Source organism: Numenius arquata, chromosome 11 (genome assembly GCF_964106895.1).
Source record: "Numenius arquata chromosome 11, bNumArq3.hap1.1, whole genome shotgun sequence".
Classification (NCBI taxonomy): Eukaryota; Metazoa; Chordata; class Aves; order Charadriiformes; family Scolopacidae; genus Numenius; species Numenius arquata.
Genome location: NC_133586.1, coordinates 24,267,265 through 24,286,215, shown reverse-complemented (window position 1 = coordinate 24,286,215; position 18,951 = coordinate 24,267,265). Strand labels below are relative to the sequence as shown.

The window sequence follows — 18,951 nt, the reverse complement described above, 5'->3', positions numbered from 1 at the left end:
CCTTTGCTCACTGTTTTCTTTTTTCCCCTCCTTTGTTCCCAAAAGTCTTTCACTCTTGGAAGATTTGCAGCCGAGTGCAGCACAAGACAGCTCAGGAAGGAGAATAACTTCAGCTGTAGTGTCTTCAGTCAGGGTACCGCTTTCCATATTTTGTGGGTTTTGATTGTGTATCAACTGTTTTTCTTTCAGTGGAGCAAGAAGTTCCTATAGAGCCTCCTAGTGCAACTACTACAACTACAATTGGAATTTCTGCGACTTCAACTACTTTCACAAATGCCTTTGGGAAGAAGAGAGCTAATGTGGTGACTACCCCCAGCACAAATAGAAAAAATAAGAAAAATAAAACAAAAGAGACTCCTCAGAATATGCAGATAATTTTGCCAGATCAGCATATATCCCTAGCACAGCAAAAAGCAGATAAAAATAAAATAAATGGAGAGCCAAGAGGTGGTGGTGTGAGTGGGAATAGTGATTCAGACAACTTGGATAGCACAGATTGCAATAGCGAAAGTAGCAGTGGAGGTAAAAGCCAAGAGTTGAACTTCACAATGGATACAAATTCCTCCGAGCGGCGCTATGCCTCATTGCTTATCCCCTCTCAGGAAGAAAAAACGAGCACCTCGGCTTCAAAAACACCAACGAGGTGAGACTGCCATATTGCTTCCCTCTTGTTTCACAGGGTTTTACCTGTGCAAATATAAATTTTCTGTAGCTTAAGTTGGTATGTTCCCAAAGTCTTAAGACACTGAGTTTGCTTTATTTGCATAGTTATTAAATTATACGGTCAAGCTGGTTGACCGCAACCTCTTTAAAATGGCAAAGATAAGATTTTTTTTTTTTTTTTGCATTTGCTGGCTAGTTTTTAATACTGCTTTAGCAAAACAGCCAGTTTTCTCTCTGTGCTATTTAAGCATGTCTTGCACTGTCAACTTTATTATAATAGATTTTAAAGTGCATATGCTGAGAATTTAAAAGGAAGTGCCAGCTTTACTTGTAATTTATTTACAGAAGTGGTTTCATTACCTTTTGATTGCTCTATGGTTTCATCATCAATTCATTTGAATTGCAATCTCTTTGTTTTAAGGAGGGAAGAAGTTGATGACTCTGAGCATTTCACCTGCCAGGTTGATGGCCAATTTGATTTAACTTTGACAAGCCAGAGGTGAGAGTCAAAAGAACTCAGTGAATGTACAGGGACCATATGGATGGTTTGGAAGATCATTGAGTTGCCATGAAATGAGATAATAACTTTTATAACACCAGTTTCTGAATAGGTCATTGGTCTGAAACAAAAAGCTTAGATCCCATCTGAATCTGTAATCTGTGCTTATTTTTACACGCAAGTAGAATGAGTTTGGTTCTCCATAGTTTTCTTTTTTCTTTTTTTTTTTTTTTCTGGATTAAGGGAGGGGAGAGGGTACGGGGGCTGATCTACAGGACACCTGGCTGACTGAGAACCCAGCTTCAATAAGAATGCAAACATTACAGGATCAAAAAGGGCAGCAAGCAAGAGGGCTGTTGCCAGACTGATTGAAGCACTTGTCTGGGAGTGGGAAGGGAGTTGGGATTTTCTTTTTTCTTTTCTTTCTTTCCCCAGATTAAAGTTAGCTGCAGACTGAGTGGATTTGTCAGTTGGGGGTGTGTGTTTTGGATTACCCTTAGGATTATTAGAAATTGTATTTTTGTCTAATGTTCTGTTTCATGAACATAGATTGTTTCTGCCTTGGACCTTTTGTCCAAGGTCTCCTCCAAAAGCCCTGGAATCCTGTGCAGTTCACTATAGCAGGACTCAATAAATGCATAATTCTAATTCCTTATCAGCAGCAGTGCTTCTGTTAGGCAAAGCATGCCTAAGAAACAAGGCAGTACATAAATATCAGAAGGAGGGTAGTATATTTTATTAACTTCTGCAGGTGCTCTTTGGCTCTTGCACTAGGCAGACTTTGTCTGAAAATCATTTCTAAATTTGTTCTTTCTGAATTCCTCTTCTCTTTAGTCATAGATGTGCTGATGACAAGGCTACTTGTGATTGAAGTTTAAACTCAGACTTCGTAACGATGCTTTTCTGAAAACATACGTAGACGTTTTCAGACAAAGCAGAAAAAAAGCTTTTAAAGTCTACTCTGGAATCAGTATTCCGCAATGGACTTTGTTCTTTTCTTTCATATGCATTTTCTTATTCTTTTTGCCTCAATCTTAAAGTTACCTGAGGACAAGTAAAGTTCTCCATAGAGCTTGCAAATGCCTTGGGCAGGTGTATTATCTGAGAGCTAGAACTTAGTATGGTAAAGAGAGAAAAAGCTGCCATTTTAAAAGGCATATTGTGTAAACTCTGAAGTTTGCATAAAGTGTGGTATAAACAAACAGTTTGCCTGCAAGAAGACACAACGAACATAAAATGCTTTAAAGAATGGGGAATAAAAGGGATAAGTAAAAACTTGTGAGCTCCGAGTGCTGCTTTTTTTCATCCCCACAGATCAGTTAGCTGAACTAGAGAGTGCCTGTTTCCTCTTATTCTCTCTTAGCCAAGCTTTGCATTGTGTGTATCACTATGCTATTGCTACAGCTGTATTAGTGCAGGTGTTGATATTTGGGCACCTGCTTCCAAATTGATGTCACTGGGACTTAAATGTGCTCAAATATTTGTGCCTTTGTTACCCATTCATAAAACATGGGGTAAGGGGTAGAAGGACTTTTCCAGTGCATCTGTAACAATAAAAGCTGAAAAACAGACATTTTCAAGTGCTTAGTAAGGAAGAGACATTATTACCAAAGTACCTTTCCTTAAAAAGCTATTTAAAAAGGAAACCATGGTATAGACATATAATCAGGATGTGCCTAAGTGGCTATGTACTGCCTATTATAAACTATTTTAGTCTGATGTCCTTAGTGTTTCTGGTATTACTTCATTCAGTTCAACACAGCATTTTGGAGGAAGCATATAGGTTGTGGACTAAAAGGTAAAAACTACCTATGGAGTCACCCAACAGTTGTTCCAGGTAGAAAATAAGAATGAAAACAGTTCTTGCTAGTAGTTTTAAGCTGCAGAAATGTATACTGTAATGCTGTCATTTCATTCTGTAACTTATAATCCATACATTTCTGTTCCTAGGCTTGACAGTGAAGGTCATTCAAATTCTTTGTCAAGTACTTACAAGCCCGTTTCCCTGCCTTTGACCTCTCCAAACGTAAAGCTGAATCTGACTAGTCCAAAAAGAGGCCAGAAAAGAGAAGAAGGCTGGAAAGAAGTGGTTAGAAGGTAAAGACTTTCATGTTTAAAAACTGTCTGTGAGCTTTTTAGCTTGTAAATCATTCTCAAATATAGAATGTCCAGCAAGCTTATCTAATTACCTAATTGTATAATTAATTTATAAAATATCTACCCCACCTTACTCTTGCAGTGCTGTGAAAACAAATTGCAGTCCTAATTTGTAGTAACTCCTCACTAACTTAACGTCAATATGACATGAACATTTTATCTGGCACAAAGGCTTTCTTTACCTGTGACTTCAGTGGAGCAAAGGTTGTAGGGCTAAGATAAAAGGGGGAGGGAGCAGGTGGCAGTGAGAACCCCTGCAGCAGATGATTGCTTGCATATGAACTAAAGGCAGGATGGATGTTAGTAGAGTAGAGGAGAGGTGGATGATTGTGTCAAGGATAAAACTTGTGCTTTGGGTAGTGACCTTGATCACTGATTCCATGGAAAAATTTGTCACCTTGAAGTGAGTGCTAGAGGTGCAATTAGATTTAAAGATTTTCTGTAAAGCAAACTTTCCCTTTGAAAATGTACTGGTTTTTATTATATGGCCATTAACAGCTCAGTATCTTTTCTGTAACCTTGATAACATCTACTTCTTGTAACAAGAAATGATCATCTGGATTTCCTTTTTTTGTTCCTTTTTTATCGAAAAGGAATACAGCATGAACATACAAGTGTCAGATACTTTGAGTGCACTTAGGATGCCCTCCTGCTTTTGTGTTCTTCAGTAGCAGTGACCAAATATGCTCAGTTTAGAGAATTTTAGGCTATGTGCAAAGAACATCATTGTATGGAAGATTTAATGCGTTCAGATTAGTGGAAGTCACAGAATGTTCTTAATAAAGGTTAAAAAGGCAGTTTAATCTGAAAATTGAACCTTTAGAGACTTGATTTGGCCTCAGCCTTTTATTGTGTTCGCAAATGGGGTTCTCCACTGTGACATGGCCTTGCTAAATGTATGGTTGCAGACTGCCCACCATTTGGTGAGTCGTGCAGGCATGAAAACATGAAACAGCCAGCTGACTCTTCTAGGGCTGCACACAGACCCTGCCATTGACCCTGAAGCTGCTCTGTCTCTCTTCCTGCGTCTCTGGGGTCTTGTAGGCTCAACTCAATTGCTTGGTTGGGTATTGTCTCCTCTTCTGCTGGAGATGGTAGAGTTCTAGAGATGGCTTCCAAAACCTGACCTTTCCTCATGCCAGAGGAGTCATGCCTTGTGTCATAAAGAATGCATCCATAAAGTATTCTGCACTGGTGTTTGCTATTCTCTGAGTGATGGAAGTATGCCTTCTGCCAGGGAGCTTTTTGGTGATTTTAGATGTGTGTGCAAAATGCCCAGGAGCTGCATGCCTTCCTCTCCTAAAGTCTCTCCTGGTCTCAACAAGAATTCTTCTTCCCTCTCCCCATGAGTAACCCCTTGGCTAGAAGGGATGTCTGTCAGAGCAGTGACCAATGAAAACATCCCTTCTGCCCTTGACAGGCAAGTAGGCAGAGTTTTGAAAGACCCTCCCCCTAGCAACAATCTGCAGCCAACACCGATTGAGCAATTTCAGCTGCAGAGAGGAGGGCGCTGCTGTTCAGGAGCAAAAAGGTACTGTTTTGGGTGCTTCTTAAGGTAAAAAACATCGAGTGTGGTGGGGAAGGAGGGAAACGGCAGTGGGTGATGGGTGGGCATGAGCCTGGGCACTGGGTTGACTCTCCTGGAGAAGGAATGTCTCCATGGGTGGTGGCATGGGATTCCTAGTGGGCTGAGGCGGAAGCAGACCAAGGTATGGTTAGGAACCCTGTGAATGATGTGGGCGTATCTTAAATGTTAAGTGAGGACAGAAGCTCTGGTTTGGGGAGAGAGTGACTGGGATGTCTAGCTTGAGAGAGGAGTCTTGGGGAGGTGGAGAGGGGAGGAAAGTCCAAAGCATCCAGCAGCCCTGGGAGGAGATCTGGGGGTGTGCTCTGAGGAGCTGGTTTCTGGAGATAGGGAGGGTTTGTAGCATGCTCTCCTGGCGGAAGAGGGAGAAACTAAAAACACCTTGGTTAAGATAAGGTGATGCTTTAGAACATTTCCCTGTATTCAGATGTGTTTAAAATAAAATGGGTTTCCCTTAAGTCCTATTAAGTGGGAAACAATTTCCTGAGGATCAAGTTATTTAAAAGTTTCCAAGAGTGAAATAACTAGGTGAAGCTGGTAGCCTTCTCGGGGGGCAGTGGTGATCTGTACAGCCTTCAGAGGCACCTGCACTGTCATCACAGAGTGGTTTCTGAAACCCCTTTGAATCCTCTCTGATTGTTCCGTGTTGAATTATTGCACATCACTGGCAAGCTTGAAAGCGGTGTATGGGTTTCAGACGTCCAGCCTTTAAAGTCTGGGAACAGCAGTGGCCCCGAGAGACCTTGGCTGGGATCTGCATGCAATCATAGCTCATGTTCAAAGAGCTCTCAGTCCTGTATGCCTGCACTGACCCACCAATACCATGTGAATTAGAAAAATCCTAAACTGACTTAGTTTGCTGAACACATGGGTTACAGTATTGTGGCCTGACAGTGAGCCTGCTTCTGAAAATCTGCAGCTGCAGATCTGCTGCCTTCACAGTGGCTTCCAGCAGCTCCTTAAATCACAGCTATCCACCGTTGTGTAGTGCCACCGGTCAGATCTCAAGGTCTGAGAGGTGGATACTCGGAGGGTTGTGAATGTAAGTGGTATTCCAGAGCTGATCACCGAGAAGACATTCGAAAACCACCTTCTCCTTGCTATAAACCCTTACTATAAACAATCAAAGTAGCTAGGCCATGGACTTTTATATTTGAAGCAGTGCTATTTATGTAAATTTAAGTCGATAAGCTAAGGATTTGTCTAACTTAGAAGGTACAAAAGGTAAGATAAAATCTAAAAGGGCTTCTGAAGCAGTGTGAGGCACATACATCTGTGTTACAACAGAGGTGGAATAAATGCTTCTGGAGAATCCTCGTCTGGAGGTACCTTGTCCAGGTACTGAAGATGATGAGTAATTTGAGTAGGGGAGTTTTAGAGAGTCTCCAAAGGGTGAAGAACGTACCAGCAGAAAACCACTTGCTGCCCTGAAACTTAAGAATATTGCATCAGCCACCAGACAGCAAGGGATTTTTGTATGCCTTTAAAGTCTGACTACATTTCACAGTTTTGTGATCTTTGTGATATAGGTCGAAGAAACTGTCTGTCCCAGCTTCTGTTGTATCTAGAATAATGGGAAGAGGTGGGTGCAACATCACAGCAATCCAAGATGTCACTGGTGCCCATATTGACGTTGATAAGCAAAAAGATAAGAATGGAGAGAGAATGATCACTATAAGGTACAGTATTAAGAAATCAAAGTCTCAGAGTTAGTCCACAATGTCATTTATTAAGTTGTTATGCTTTTTAAGACAGGATGTATCTAGCATCTTGTTACTAGAATAGAATATACATTACTACTGCCAAGATATGCTGAAGGTGTGCCCCTTCAAATAATAATCCTTAAGATACGCAAAAGTCAGGAAATAACTTATTGGAGTAAACATGCAATAGACTTGCAGATCAGTATAAAATTGAGGCTACAAAATGTTGCACAAAGTGGGGTTTCCCTTTGCAAAAGATAAATATGTTTGCATTTAATCTAGGGGTGGTACAGAGTCAACACGATACGCAGTGCAACTCATCAATGCCCTTATTCAAGATCCTGCCAAGGAACTGGAAGACTTGATTCCTAAAACTCATATAAGAACACCTGCTTCGAGCACCAAATCAATCCATGCAAACTTTTCATCTGGAGTCAGCACTGTGACTGCTTCAAACAAGAACTCCTTTCCTCTTGGAGCACCACCCCTAGTCACATCCCAGTCATCAACACTATCTACTTTCCAGCCTACTAACAAATTAAACAAGAATGTCCCAGCAAATGTGCGCTCATCTTTTCCAGTGTCTCTTCCTCTAGCTTATTCTCACCCTCATTTTGCCTTGCTGGCTGCCCAGACTATGCAACAGATCCGGCACCCTCGCCTACCCATGGCCCAATTTGGAGGAACTTTTTCACCTTCACCGAACACTTGGGGACCATTCCCAGTGAGACCAGTTAACCCTGGCAGCACAAACAGCTCTCCAAAGCATAATAGTTCAAGTCGTGTAGGTAGTCAGAACGGAAATATTTTACAGACGGAGTCTCCTGGATTAGCTACTTCTACTTGTCCCATTACTGTCTCTTCTGTAGCTGCTTCCACCCAACCGCTGTGTGTAACCAGCAATCGGACTCCCTCTTCGGTCAGAAAGCAGTTGTTTGCCTGCGTTCCCAAGACAAGTGCTGCAGCGACAGCAATCTCAACTGTGACGAGCACCTGTAGCACTCTGCCTTCAGCTTCCTCTGCCCCCCCAAACAACGGGCAAGTGCCCACAGCATTTCTGCCATCTAATGCTCCACAAACGCAGCATTCTGCACTTAAAGCGGACTCCTTCTCAGCTGTCTCAGCACCCAAGGAGAAGGTGTCAACAGCAGACCAGCCCACTGCAAATGCGTGCGCACCATCTTCAGTTGCAAGTAGTTGCAGTATGACAGCTAGCAGCAACTCAGGAGTCACCGAAGCTCACCCGTCGAGTAGCCCTGCACCGCTAAATAATGTCCAAGATGAAATATTGCCAACCAGCATGTCAGAAGTCAGTCCTTCCATGACGATGCCTTTTTCATCTAGCTCAGAAACTGCTCCTTTAAGCTTAGCATCACCCAGGTCAGCTGTTGCAGATAATCAGGACAACAGTAACTTACCTCAAGTAGCTGTACCAGCACCTCGAGTTACTCACAGGATGCAGTCCAGAGGTTCTTTCTATTCAGTGGTACCAAATGCAAACCTCCATCAAGATCCTCAGTCTATTTTTGTTACGAATCAAGTTCCTTTAACACCTTCTCAAGGTCCACCTGCTGCAGTGCAGCTTTCATCAGCCATGAACGTTATGAACGGTTCTCAGATGCACATTAACCCAGCAAACAAATCATTGCCTCCTACCTTTGGGCCAGCAACGCTCTTCAATCACTTTAGTAGTCTTTTTGATAGCAACCAGCTGCCAGCTAACCAAGGATGGGGAGACTGTCCGCTCTCTACCCGAGCAGCAGCTGACCCATCCTTCACTGTTCAGTCTACCTTTCTGAATAACTCTGTGCTAGGACACGTGGAAAACGTGCATCCTGACAACTCCAAGGCTCCTGGTTTCAGGCCACCCTCCCAACGGGTTTCGACTAGTCCTGTAGGTAAGTCATTAAGGTCATGCACTGGGCACAGTTCTTTCTCCGACTGTTACACTTTGGATCATCTCAAACTGATTGAGAAGTAGTTTACAAATGACAGTTAGAGAATACTAATGTAATGAGGATGGCCTGTTTTTTCCAAGTGCTCTTTAAAACGACGATGATTTTTTTTTTTTTTTTTCCTCTTTTCTTCAGCTCTTCTAGGATGTTAGGTGTTGGGAGCATTGCAGACATTACAATGTAAGACACAGGAATGTTTCCACCTGTTTTTAGGGTTCAGAGGAGCACTGATTTTAGCATTTGGGTTGGAATGGAAGATAGGGTTGGGTGATACCAAACCTGAAACAGGGGGGCCAGGACTTTTGACAGGTTCCAGCTGCAGGACTGACTGCATGCAGTTGTTCCATATTTATTTGAAACTCCAGCTTGATTCAAGGTAAATTCTCTATGTTTTGTCTCTTGATATGGCTCTGGGATTTTAATAAGCTTATGTTGTGCTTTGGGGAATTGGTGTGCTACTGCATGGTGTCTTTTATTAGGATGTTACTGTCCGTCTGCTGTTATGTCTAACAGTTCAGGCGTATCTGCATTTATTTGGAAAGGGTTAGGAACACTCACAGTGAGCTCCCCGCCCTTGCTGAGCTCTGCCTAAAGCGTGACTATCATCTTAGTGTTCAAAATATGTTGCAGGCAACTGACTATTTCCATTGGGATGGAAGGGACCCTTGAGAGATGTAGTCTCTGCCCACCCTCTTCTCCCCTTCAGTCTTGCCATAATGGCTTTATGGTGCCTTGAGGCTGGGTAGCTAGAGAGCCTTGCTTTGAAGTTGCCCCCATGCTGTACGTTAGATATTTGGGCTAATGCTTCAGGACTTGAATGCTGGATTGGGAAAAGTCGTTTCACTTTCAGACTAAAGGAGAAGGGGGCGTTTGGAAGACATGGTGGTGAAAAAAGTAGTTTTTTAGCGTTCCCATTCCTCTCAGTTGATTTACAAATGTGCAGGACTTCTGAAAACCGGAACACTTCTCTCTGACTAGCTCTAACCACAAAACTGGGATGTTTACTATGACTGTAGTTTTCTTAATAGTTAAATTTGGGCTGCATAGCTCTGCAAAGCAAGTGAATACCTAGAGCTCTTGTGCCACATCCAGTCCCAGCACAGTAAGGAGAACCAGATGTAACTAAGGCTGTGGAGGGTAAAGTAACTGGACCTTGTTCATCAGATATGCTGCTAATAAAAGAATTGGCAGACCCTCCTCAGCAGACTCCAGAAACACTTTACGTTGGCTCAGCTTTTTCTCTGCACTGCTCTATACTGAGAGTTGGCTGTTGCTGGAATAACCCCTGGGGAAGGAAGCTTACGGCAAATGGGATCTGCTGATTTTTTCTGATGATCACATCCTGTGTATATAAAGACAGCTGACTGGAACTTCCCATAGCAGCAAAAATTTTTGCTGTTCCTTTATGCTAAGGTCATCTGTTTGTCATTGGGAAAGATTTCTTGGTCCTTTATATATCCTTAAATGACTGTAAATATTTTAAAACTAGTCTAAATCTGTTTCTTCCCTGGGTTAAGAAGGTTAGATAGATATCCAAGGAGAGCTCATGCAGTTGATTTTGGGGAGATGAATGTGAAGTTCTCAGCTCAACCACAAAAAAATTTGGACAGGACACATTTTTTCTGAGCTGGAATTTGATTAGCATATTTCTAAGTGAAGAAAAACTGCAAATAGGTAGATGTGCCACTAAAGTTCTGCCTGGCAGGAGGTGATTGGTTTGTCAGGAGGTTAGTCAGGTCCTTAGTTGATTCATTTAATGTCATTCTGCTTAATATGGCTTTTGATCACCTTCGTTTCAGAATCTAAATTGTCACACAGGAGGAGGGGGACTTAGGGGAGCCTGGGGAGAAGGGGGTGTTTTGAAGGTGTGATAGTGAGGAAAGAAGCAGCGACAGTAGACTGAGGACCTCTCTGATGCCTTCCCTTGGAGCATAAGTGTGGTCCTGTGGTCTGTTCTCCCATCTCATTCATTGACTCTTCCCAAGGGAACAGACGTTTCCGCTCAGCTCAGCCTCTGAGATGGGTTGAACTGGAGGACTACCTCGGCTGTTTCTATAGGGTTTGGTGGCAGGTTTCATGAGATTTTGAGAAGCTGGGAAAAGGGCCAGTCACTGCTGGCATACGCTTTGGCCAACAGCAGTGTGATGGACAAGGAGAAGTCTGGGCCTGGCCTGGCAATTCAGTACTTTTGTGTGATGACAGGGAGTAGTAATGGCCGTTAAAGCGGGTGGACACCGATCCTCATGTCTCAACTGTGACTCTACACCTGACGGAGCAGAGGTTTTGTCTTTTGTCCTGTCTTGCACACTTGGGCTGTGGCAAATTTTTCTACAAATCGACATCTCTTGGTGATCACCTCTAAGCTGATTTGGTGGAGATTTAAAATAATTTGATTGTGTGCTGAATCAGCTTTTTCTTAATAAGTGTCACCTGAAGGTGGAGTCTGGGTACTCTGCTTTTCCTATTCATGGGCAATCTCAGTTGCAGGTTGAGTTTTCTCTGACTCACTGGTTCCCTCGAGGCACAGATACACGTGCAGATCTCCCCACTGGCTGTGGACCTGTTCTAGAATGGCCTTTTGTCTCACTGATGCCTTTAGATCTCTTGTCCTAGCAGCTTGCAGATTGAGGGCAGATGTAACCCAACCATTTGGGGAGGCTGTGGAGATGACCAAAAGTCGTCTATTTGCTACTTCTTACCTTTTCATTTTAAGAAGGGGTTTGAGACCTTGCTCAACGGGCATTAAAAGGTATCATGAAATTCGAATATGCCAGCTTAGGAGGCAGCACATGAGTATGAAGTTGGATGAAATGGCTGGGCTCTCCATTTTACATGGAGTGACCAAGTGTTGTGTCTGTTTCTGTAAGGTAGCCCTTGCAGTAACCGTTTTCTGCAGAAGTGCTTGGGAGCTTTAATAAACTGAATTTTGAGTGGAGTTTGTGAGATTGATACACCAGTCTTGAAAGCTGTCAAGCTTTCAGAGCCTGATGAAGAGTTTGAATTCATAGCCCAAGTCACTGCAGAATATGGTACTGCAAAAGGTTTTAGTATTACAAAACCTGATTTTGTTGGTAAGTACATAAATAGGAAGCTCATTACTGAAATCAAGATTCTGTAAGTCATTGTTCATAGAAGCCATCTTTAATATCGAGCAAAGGATTTTTTTCATCCACTTTTATGAAAGGCAAGATAATGATAAAAAGTGTTCTTTATAACCTGAAAACTGACTACTCTGTTGAATTAGCGGATCTCTGGCTGTCTCATTTCCTTCAGCCTGTGTACAATACACAGCAGTGCCGAAATGATCTTGACTGTACAGTCATTGCACTTTGAAAGCTGTGTAGCCATCCTACCAAGCCTTCAAAAGACACAGCTGGGCATCTCTCTTCTGCAGAAGAGCTATTTTTGTCATAATCTCTGCCTTGTTCTCCGTTTAGGAAGCCAGCAGTCCCCGTGGGCAGCAGCAGCAGCTCTGTTATCCCTTCTGTGTGGGGCAGACTTGGGATCTTCAGTGATTTCTCAAGCAGCTGGAAGCTTGTTTATGTGTGGTGGAATTGGTCACCATAGGGGCCTTTAGGCTACCTCCAAGATGGCTTTTATGGATGGAGGGTTAGCAAGAGTGTCCCATGGGTAGCTTCATGGCAGGTGCACGGGGAGGGCCCTCAGCTGGAGGTGCTGCAGTCTTCTTACAGCTGGGCTCTGTGCTGCAGCTCTAGACAAACGCAGATCAATCAAACTGTGTTTGCAGGCAGCCTGCAGAGGCATTAGCATCTTCACAGCATTTTGTGCTGTGACAAACCCAGAAAGATTGTCCTCCCACTCTCAGGTTCCGTCATCTGAGCACCCCATGTTCTGTTGGTGGTAATGATTTATTTCTCCTTGTCCGTCATGGAGACTTCTGGTTTTTAACCTTTGGGGTAGGGGTAGTGAGAAAAAAACCTCCTTCAAATTCAGCGAGTCATGTCTTTCCACGTGAGCTGGTTGGAAGCAGTAAATCAGGTTGACTTGGTTGATAGTACTGGGGGAAAAGACCTGGCTTTCAGGAATGTATCCAGACGATGAAAGGTGCACCTCTAGTCTATGACCTAAGGTGTTGCTTGTCACCACTGCTGTTTGCAGACTGGAGTGGTGTAAGGAGGTACAACCTTCAGCCCTGCTTTGCAGCAATATAGGCTGGTCCTGGTTGTGGTCATTTTGAAATGTTTAAATGGTTTTGAAACTAGTCTTGTTTAATAGGCCCTTGAAACTAAACCCAAAACTCAGGTAAACATACGGCCATACCCGTTTCTGCTTTCAGGTAATAATGTGTGATAAAGAGCTTTTACAACATTTTGGAAAAGTACTTAAAAGCTTTGGCTTATTAAAAAACTGTAATTCCCCCTTGCTAATAATTTTTGTGGGACTTTGAACTTTCTCTTCATCTCTCCCTTCCTGTCACACATCCCTGTAGAAAGCAGCCCCCTCCCCTGTTGTGCTGTGCATTGGCAGCCCTGTTTGTCTGGACACAGCATACTCTGACTGATCTACATGGAAATATGCCTGTAGGATGGCAAAAACCATACTGCAGCGAGCTACCTGCCTGGTGCCAGATTTCCCTGGGGCTTTCGCAGAGCCCTGTATCCCTGTTTGACTTGCGTGGCTTTTTTGTAACCAGAGATCCTTGCCACTCCCAGCTTTCCTCCTTTGCCTTCCCTGCTAAGATCCTTTCTTTACAGTGACCAAAGGGATGGCTGTTTTTGTTAAAACTTCAGGCCAAAACAGAGAGCATACAGAAATGCCTTCTGTCGGTTTCTAAGGGAGAATCATGCACCTGTAAAATGAACTTCCCATGTGCAGATACCCCCAAAGGTGATAAGATGCTTTAATTATATTTGGAGCACTAGCTCTCTTTGGTGCTTTGAAGCAGGTTCCCAAAGAGAGATATTTAATCAAATTTATGTTTATTTCAGGCTTACCCTCTCTAGATCCATCCAACAGCTCTACAACTTCTTCTTCAGGTCCTTTGACAGGCTTTTCAGCAAACATTCAAGGAGCACGGGTTTACCTTCAAGGGCCAGCGCCTGTTGGGACTCCCAGCTTTAACAGACAGCATTTTTCACCACATCCTTGGACAAGCGCTACAAATTCATGTAGGAACTTCATGGGTCTGTCTTAGTTAACTATAAATTCATAGCTTTTGTCTTTAGTAGATTTGTAACTTGAGGGGAAATTACCCAGTGATGCACAAAATGCTTTCCAATTGCTTTTAGCAGCTGTGAGAATGACGTGCAAATATCCCAAGCTGTACTATTTTGTGGTTTTTTTCCCACGTAAAATGCCACTAGTTCTGGTAGCATTGCTAAGGGCATATTTGGGCAAAAAAAACCCAGTCTTTGTAGGCTCTGAGAGTTGAGGGCATGAAGCTGTGAGGGAGTGGAAGTGATTATACCAAGCTAAAGATTCCCCTCTAAATAGTATGAGTGTAATATTAGGTGAAAATGTCATGTTTGCCATGGTTTGAAGTTATACTTGCCTTTTTTGTTTGTTTGTTTTTAATTGGGATTCTGGAATTATTTCACGTTACTTAAAATGTTCCAAAATCTTTGAGCATCATCCAAGGTAACAGTGGGTTTTCCTCCTAATGGGAAGAACATGGAAGTAGCTTTACAGAAAATATGGGTCTTTGATTCAGAATTTTAAGTGAAGAGGCTTTTCATGTCACTACATGCAACTTCATTGCCACTCTGAGCGTAAGAACTAAAATGTTTAAATGAGTGCTCAAAGGAAGTTGGATTTCCCAAGAAGAGTCAGTGACACTTCTGAAGTTGGTGGGACTTATGCTCTTACGTTACGTATGTGGCTTTGGGAAGCTGTCTAATTTCTCTTCTGCTGGAAATGGTGGATACCAAACCACACTGTTTATTAGATATTTATGGTATTTTGGCTAATGTTTTCACCTCTTCCTGAAACTCTTCCATGTTTCTTATTCTTTCTTGTAACTAATTTGTGTTCCTATGTCATGAGAATATCACATGATTCTGATGGCTGAAAGCATTTGTGTTATAATGTTGATTTTAGAGTTAAAATAAACTCTAAACAGAATTTCTGTGATAGACTTGAAGAATGCTTGCCAAAAAAGCCTTTAAAAGCTTTTAATTGTTTGCTTTGAGATAACGTTGCAGGGATAGAACAGGTAGCATTTATGCTTCCTGGCTTGTGTGTAATTAAGCATGGGAAATATTCTTTTCAGCAGGTGAATCTCCTATTCCATCAGTTTCCTCAGGATCATCTTCACCCCTTTCAGCTGCTTCTGCACCTTCTAACTTGGGCCAGCCAAAAACGGGTAATGCCAATCAAGATCGAAAGGTACCCCCTCCCATCGGGACAGAAAGGCTTGCTAGAATCCGACAGGGAGGATCTGTCACTCCTACACCCTTAGGAACCAACTTCACCGCTCCTGTCGGTCATAGCGGTATTTGGTCCTTTGGAGTTAACAGTGTATCCGGTAAGTCTGTTGCAAAGCCTGGGGTAGCCTAAAGACACTTCTGGGGCCTTCTGGAAGTACTACGTTTGAAAAGAAAGGTGGGGAGGAGGAATAAAGTTCCACAGTCTGTAATCACCTTCCATGTAGTACGTCCTGAAGGGAAGACTGGTGTCAGCGGTGGGAGAGTGCGTATCAGTGAAAGCAATGTGGTTTTCACTCCTAATGTAGGTGGTTCTCACCCAACCTAGATTATCTGTCAGCATGCACTTGTAAACCCTGAGAACAGTTCAGAAATTCCATATTAAGTCTATTGAATGATACAGAATTAAAAAAGTAAAGAACTTTTTATCTGTTAAGGGGATCCGTTTCCAAGTCTGACCCTTGGCCTAAAAGGAGAACTGCCTCCATCCAAGTTTCTAGCTTGCTTTCCAGTAACATTTTTAAATGTTAGTTGTGGTGCAGCTAATGCATCCAGAAACACGTAATTGTGGATCCTGATTTTTGTGTTGATCTCCTCATGACTCTTGAATAGTATGGGGTAACTTCTGTTCCAGGCATCCCAGTTTCAAAAGAATGACTTTGAAACAGCTGAAGTTTTATGTTCAGTTTCCTGATAGTTTGAGGTTCTTGTGGAAAGGAGGAGCTGCAGTATTTGAGGAGTAAAGTGTTTGCATTGGCAACTTTAAAGACAAATGCTAAATAGTCCTGTATTTGTTTTTTTCAGTGAAGCCCTCCATACTTTGGTTAACTTAGTGTCTCAGCATTGCTGTGTTTTCCAAGAAAAGCTTGTATGTGCTCACAGACCAATGCTTGGAGGTTTATTGGGCCTTAGATGTTCTGCTGTGGACACCTGAAACTTGCAGTTACTAGTAGACCCCATTATCCCCATGCTTGTCTGGAGGATAAGATTAATGTACATGGAGACAGCATGTGCCTGGCCAAACTTGCCTGGCCTCACCAGTCTGTCTTCTTTCCCTATTTTTGGCCCTGTCATAAGTGTAACTTTTTTCTGTATTTCCGTGGTACATGAGAGGATGTGGGAGATGGAGGGAAAGAAAGTGCATGTGCTTGTAGCCAGCCTTGTTGCCTGCTGCTGCTTCCCCGTGAGAAGCCTTGGTGCTGCAGATAAGACCGTGTGTGTTTGCAGTACCTGTGATGGGTTATTAGCCTAAAAACTGCAGGTATCTTCCTGCTTTGCGTAGGAAAGGTGGACCTTTGTGGAAGGTCTGCCTTTGCTCAGACCACAGACCCTCTGCGGCTGTGTGTCTTTGGGGAGCCTTTGGATGTACGTAGGTGTGTGCAGCTGCTGAATTCTACTCCAGAGTATCTTCAATGAATTGTAATGAGCCATTGTCAATTTCTTCCTTTCCAGAAGGCTTGTCAGGTTGGTCTCAGCCTGTCATGGGAAATCATCCGATGCATCAGCCACTGTCAGACCCAGGCACATTCTCTCAGCATCAGCCAATGGAGAGAGATGATTCTGGAATAGTGGCTCCTTCGAATATTTTCCACCAACCTATGCCAAGTAGTTTTGTGGATTTTTCTAAAGTAAGTTACAGAGGGTTGGCTTTAGTCTATAAAATGACCAAGGACTTTTTGTTACATCTCCTGTTCACACTGTATGTGTGTGCCTCTGCTTGCTGCACCTAGTCTGGAACCTCCTTTCATCCCAGTACTGACTGGAAAAGGTGTCCAAGCCTGGTGGCACGTTTAAACAAAACCAGAATTTGTTGATTGCAGATGTTCTCAATGTTCTCTTGTCAAGTAGCTGAATGCCTCCATTGCTCTCCAGTGTTTCCTTTCTCAGACGCTCAATTGCTCGGAAACATTTCATAAGGCTTACTCAGCTCTTGAGGCTGATTAAAAGTTCGCTTAATGATTTCAGTACAAATTATGCCCACGAATACTACATGCCTTTCTTAAGGAAGTGGCAGGATGCAAGGACTGCTTTTAAGTCTGTGCCTTCTATGTTAAAGCTGGAAAGTAGCTTGAGGCAGACAGATGTAGCCAAGCTGTAGTCAGCTCAGCCACCACTGGAGGAATGTCCAGGACGATGTGCCTAACAGCCGACATGCTCACAGTATGTTTCAGAAGTAGCTATAGCATGTGCTCTTGGGATCTCCTAAATTGCAGAGCAGCAATCATTCAAACAAGGGAAGGAGATCTCATAATTGCAAAAAGCTGCTCTGTAACTTGCTCTTTCTGAACTGGAAGAACACTTTAGGTGGCCATTAGTAGTTTATAGAACATCTTCAACTCGGAGTCTTGCAGGCTTAAGCTGTACATGGGCATGCTCAAGTGCAGCCCCTGGCTGCAGCCCTGCCCCAATGTTACAGCATGCTGCAGGGGGTAGAGGAGGGGGCACTGAGGTCACCTTGTACTGCTGCTGTGCCTGGCAATATGGGGTCACCTGAAAACACTGTGCAGAGGCTGCTGCATACTGGCAAGGTGTGATTTCAAGAAAATGGGTACACTGACTTGAATCTCAAGCTCTGAAGAGTTGCTGTATTCCACTCTCTGCCTAGGTATGCAGCAGTGCCCTGTTTCCTCACAGTGCTTAGATATTTGCCAGTAGGTGAAGGTTACGTATGGATGTGAACCACCTCTGTCATTTTAGCAAATGTGGTACTTCACAGCCACTGCCTTTTTCACTGACAGCACTTTCTCTTGTTCCCTCAGGGCCTACCGATGTCTATGTATGGCGGCACTCTAATACCCTCACACCCTCAGCTAGCAGATGGCCCGGGAGGCCCTCTCTTTAATGGGCTCCATGCTCCAGATCCTGCCTGGAATCCCATGATCAAGGTTGTCCAGAATTCAACAGAATGTACTGATGCTCAGCAGGTAGTGTGGCTTTTTCCACCTTTGCTTACCTGGGGCCTTTTATGGTGTTGTGCTTTGTTTTCTGTTTTTCTTAATTTTTTGGATAGGTGACACTTTTTTCAGTCCTGTGATACTAGAATTGAGATTGTTTGCATGCCTTTTCCCCTACAGCGTGTGTGTGTATATAAAAAGTATATGGTGCTATCTGTACCAAACCTTTCAGGTAAAATGAGCAGCATTTCAAGACTGCTCAGCCAGGTAATCAACTTTGTTATGAGAGGGTTTATGTCCATACTTGGTATCTTGCAGTCAGACCTTGACCAGAGCTGAAGAGGCCTCCTAGCCTTTGGACAGCCTGATTATATTTTAGGGGGAAGCCTTAAGCTTGCCCTCTAGTGGTTAAACGCTCTGTTAAAGGAACACTTATTTGTTTTCATAATAGACTTGTCTTTTTATTTCTTGCTGTAGATTTGGCCTGGCACCTGGGCACCTCACATTGGAAACATGCATCTCAAGTACGTCAACTGATTTAAGGGGGTCTGTCCTTTTTTAGCGTTGTTTGGGAATCTTTATGATCTTGAAGAACCCTGGGGATTTTTTTTAATGTGCCTAACTAAGCAATTTTCTGTGGGCTTGGAAACTTGATTGCCCGGTGTGTAAGAACAAATTGACTTACCTATACAAACTGATACTGTTCTCTAGTTAGTTTAGCCATTTTGATCTGAAAAATCAGATGAAACTAGTGCTTTTGGCTAAACACTACTGAATGCTCCTTGGATGCAGCAGAGAACTAGCTGATTACATTATTTCAACCTTTTAGGGTGGTAAATACATGTATAATTGTTTACATACTTAAAAGGAAAAGCTGAGTAAATTTCATGTCCTATAGTGGCTCTACTTTATGTAGCCTGTATTAATGTGAAATATTTACCTGAATATTCAATAAAAGTCAAACAGTATCTATAGGTTGTGTGTGAGAATTTTGGAAGAGGCTGTATGTTTTTCTCACTGGTAGCTGCTGCTGTGCCCAGTGATACATCTTTTCAGGGTCACGTAATTAGCAAGTGTATGCAGTCAGGGCTTGGGGGAGGGTTTTGATCTGC

General features: G+C 42.9%; 1 protein-coding gene across 1 annotated transcript in view; it reads left to right on the top strand.

Annotated features, from left to right (window-relative positions):
- ANKHD1 (ankyrin repeat and KH domain containing 1) overlaps positions 1-18,376 on the top strand; it is a 117,795-nt gene extending 99,419 nt beyond the window's left edge. The window contains exons 26-34 of the mRNA XM_074155688.1: positions 190-643; positions 3,113-3,259; positions 6,434-6,583; positions 6,890-8,505; positions 13,512-13,691; positions 14,792-15,046; positions 16,398-16,573; positions 17,705-17,869; positions 18,317-18,376. Of these exons, the coding sequence (XP_074011789.1) occupies positions 190-643; positions 3,113-3,259; positions 6,434-6,583; positions 6,890-8,505; positions 13,512-13,691; positions 14,792-15,046; positions 16,398-16,573; positions 17,705-17,869; positions 18,317-18,376 (3,203 nt within the window). The remainder of the gene's footprint in view (positions 1-189; positions 644-3,112; positions 3,260-6,433; positions 6,584-6,889; positions 8,506-13,511; positions 13,692-14,791; positions 15,047-16,397; positions 16,574-17,704; positions 17,870-18,316) is intronic.
- The last annotated feature ends 575 nt before the right edge of the window (positions 18,377-18,951 follow it).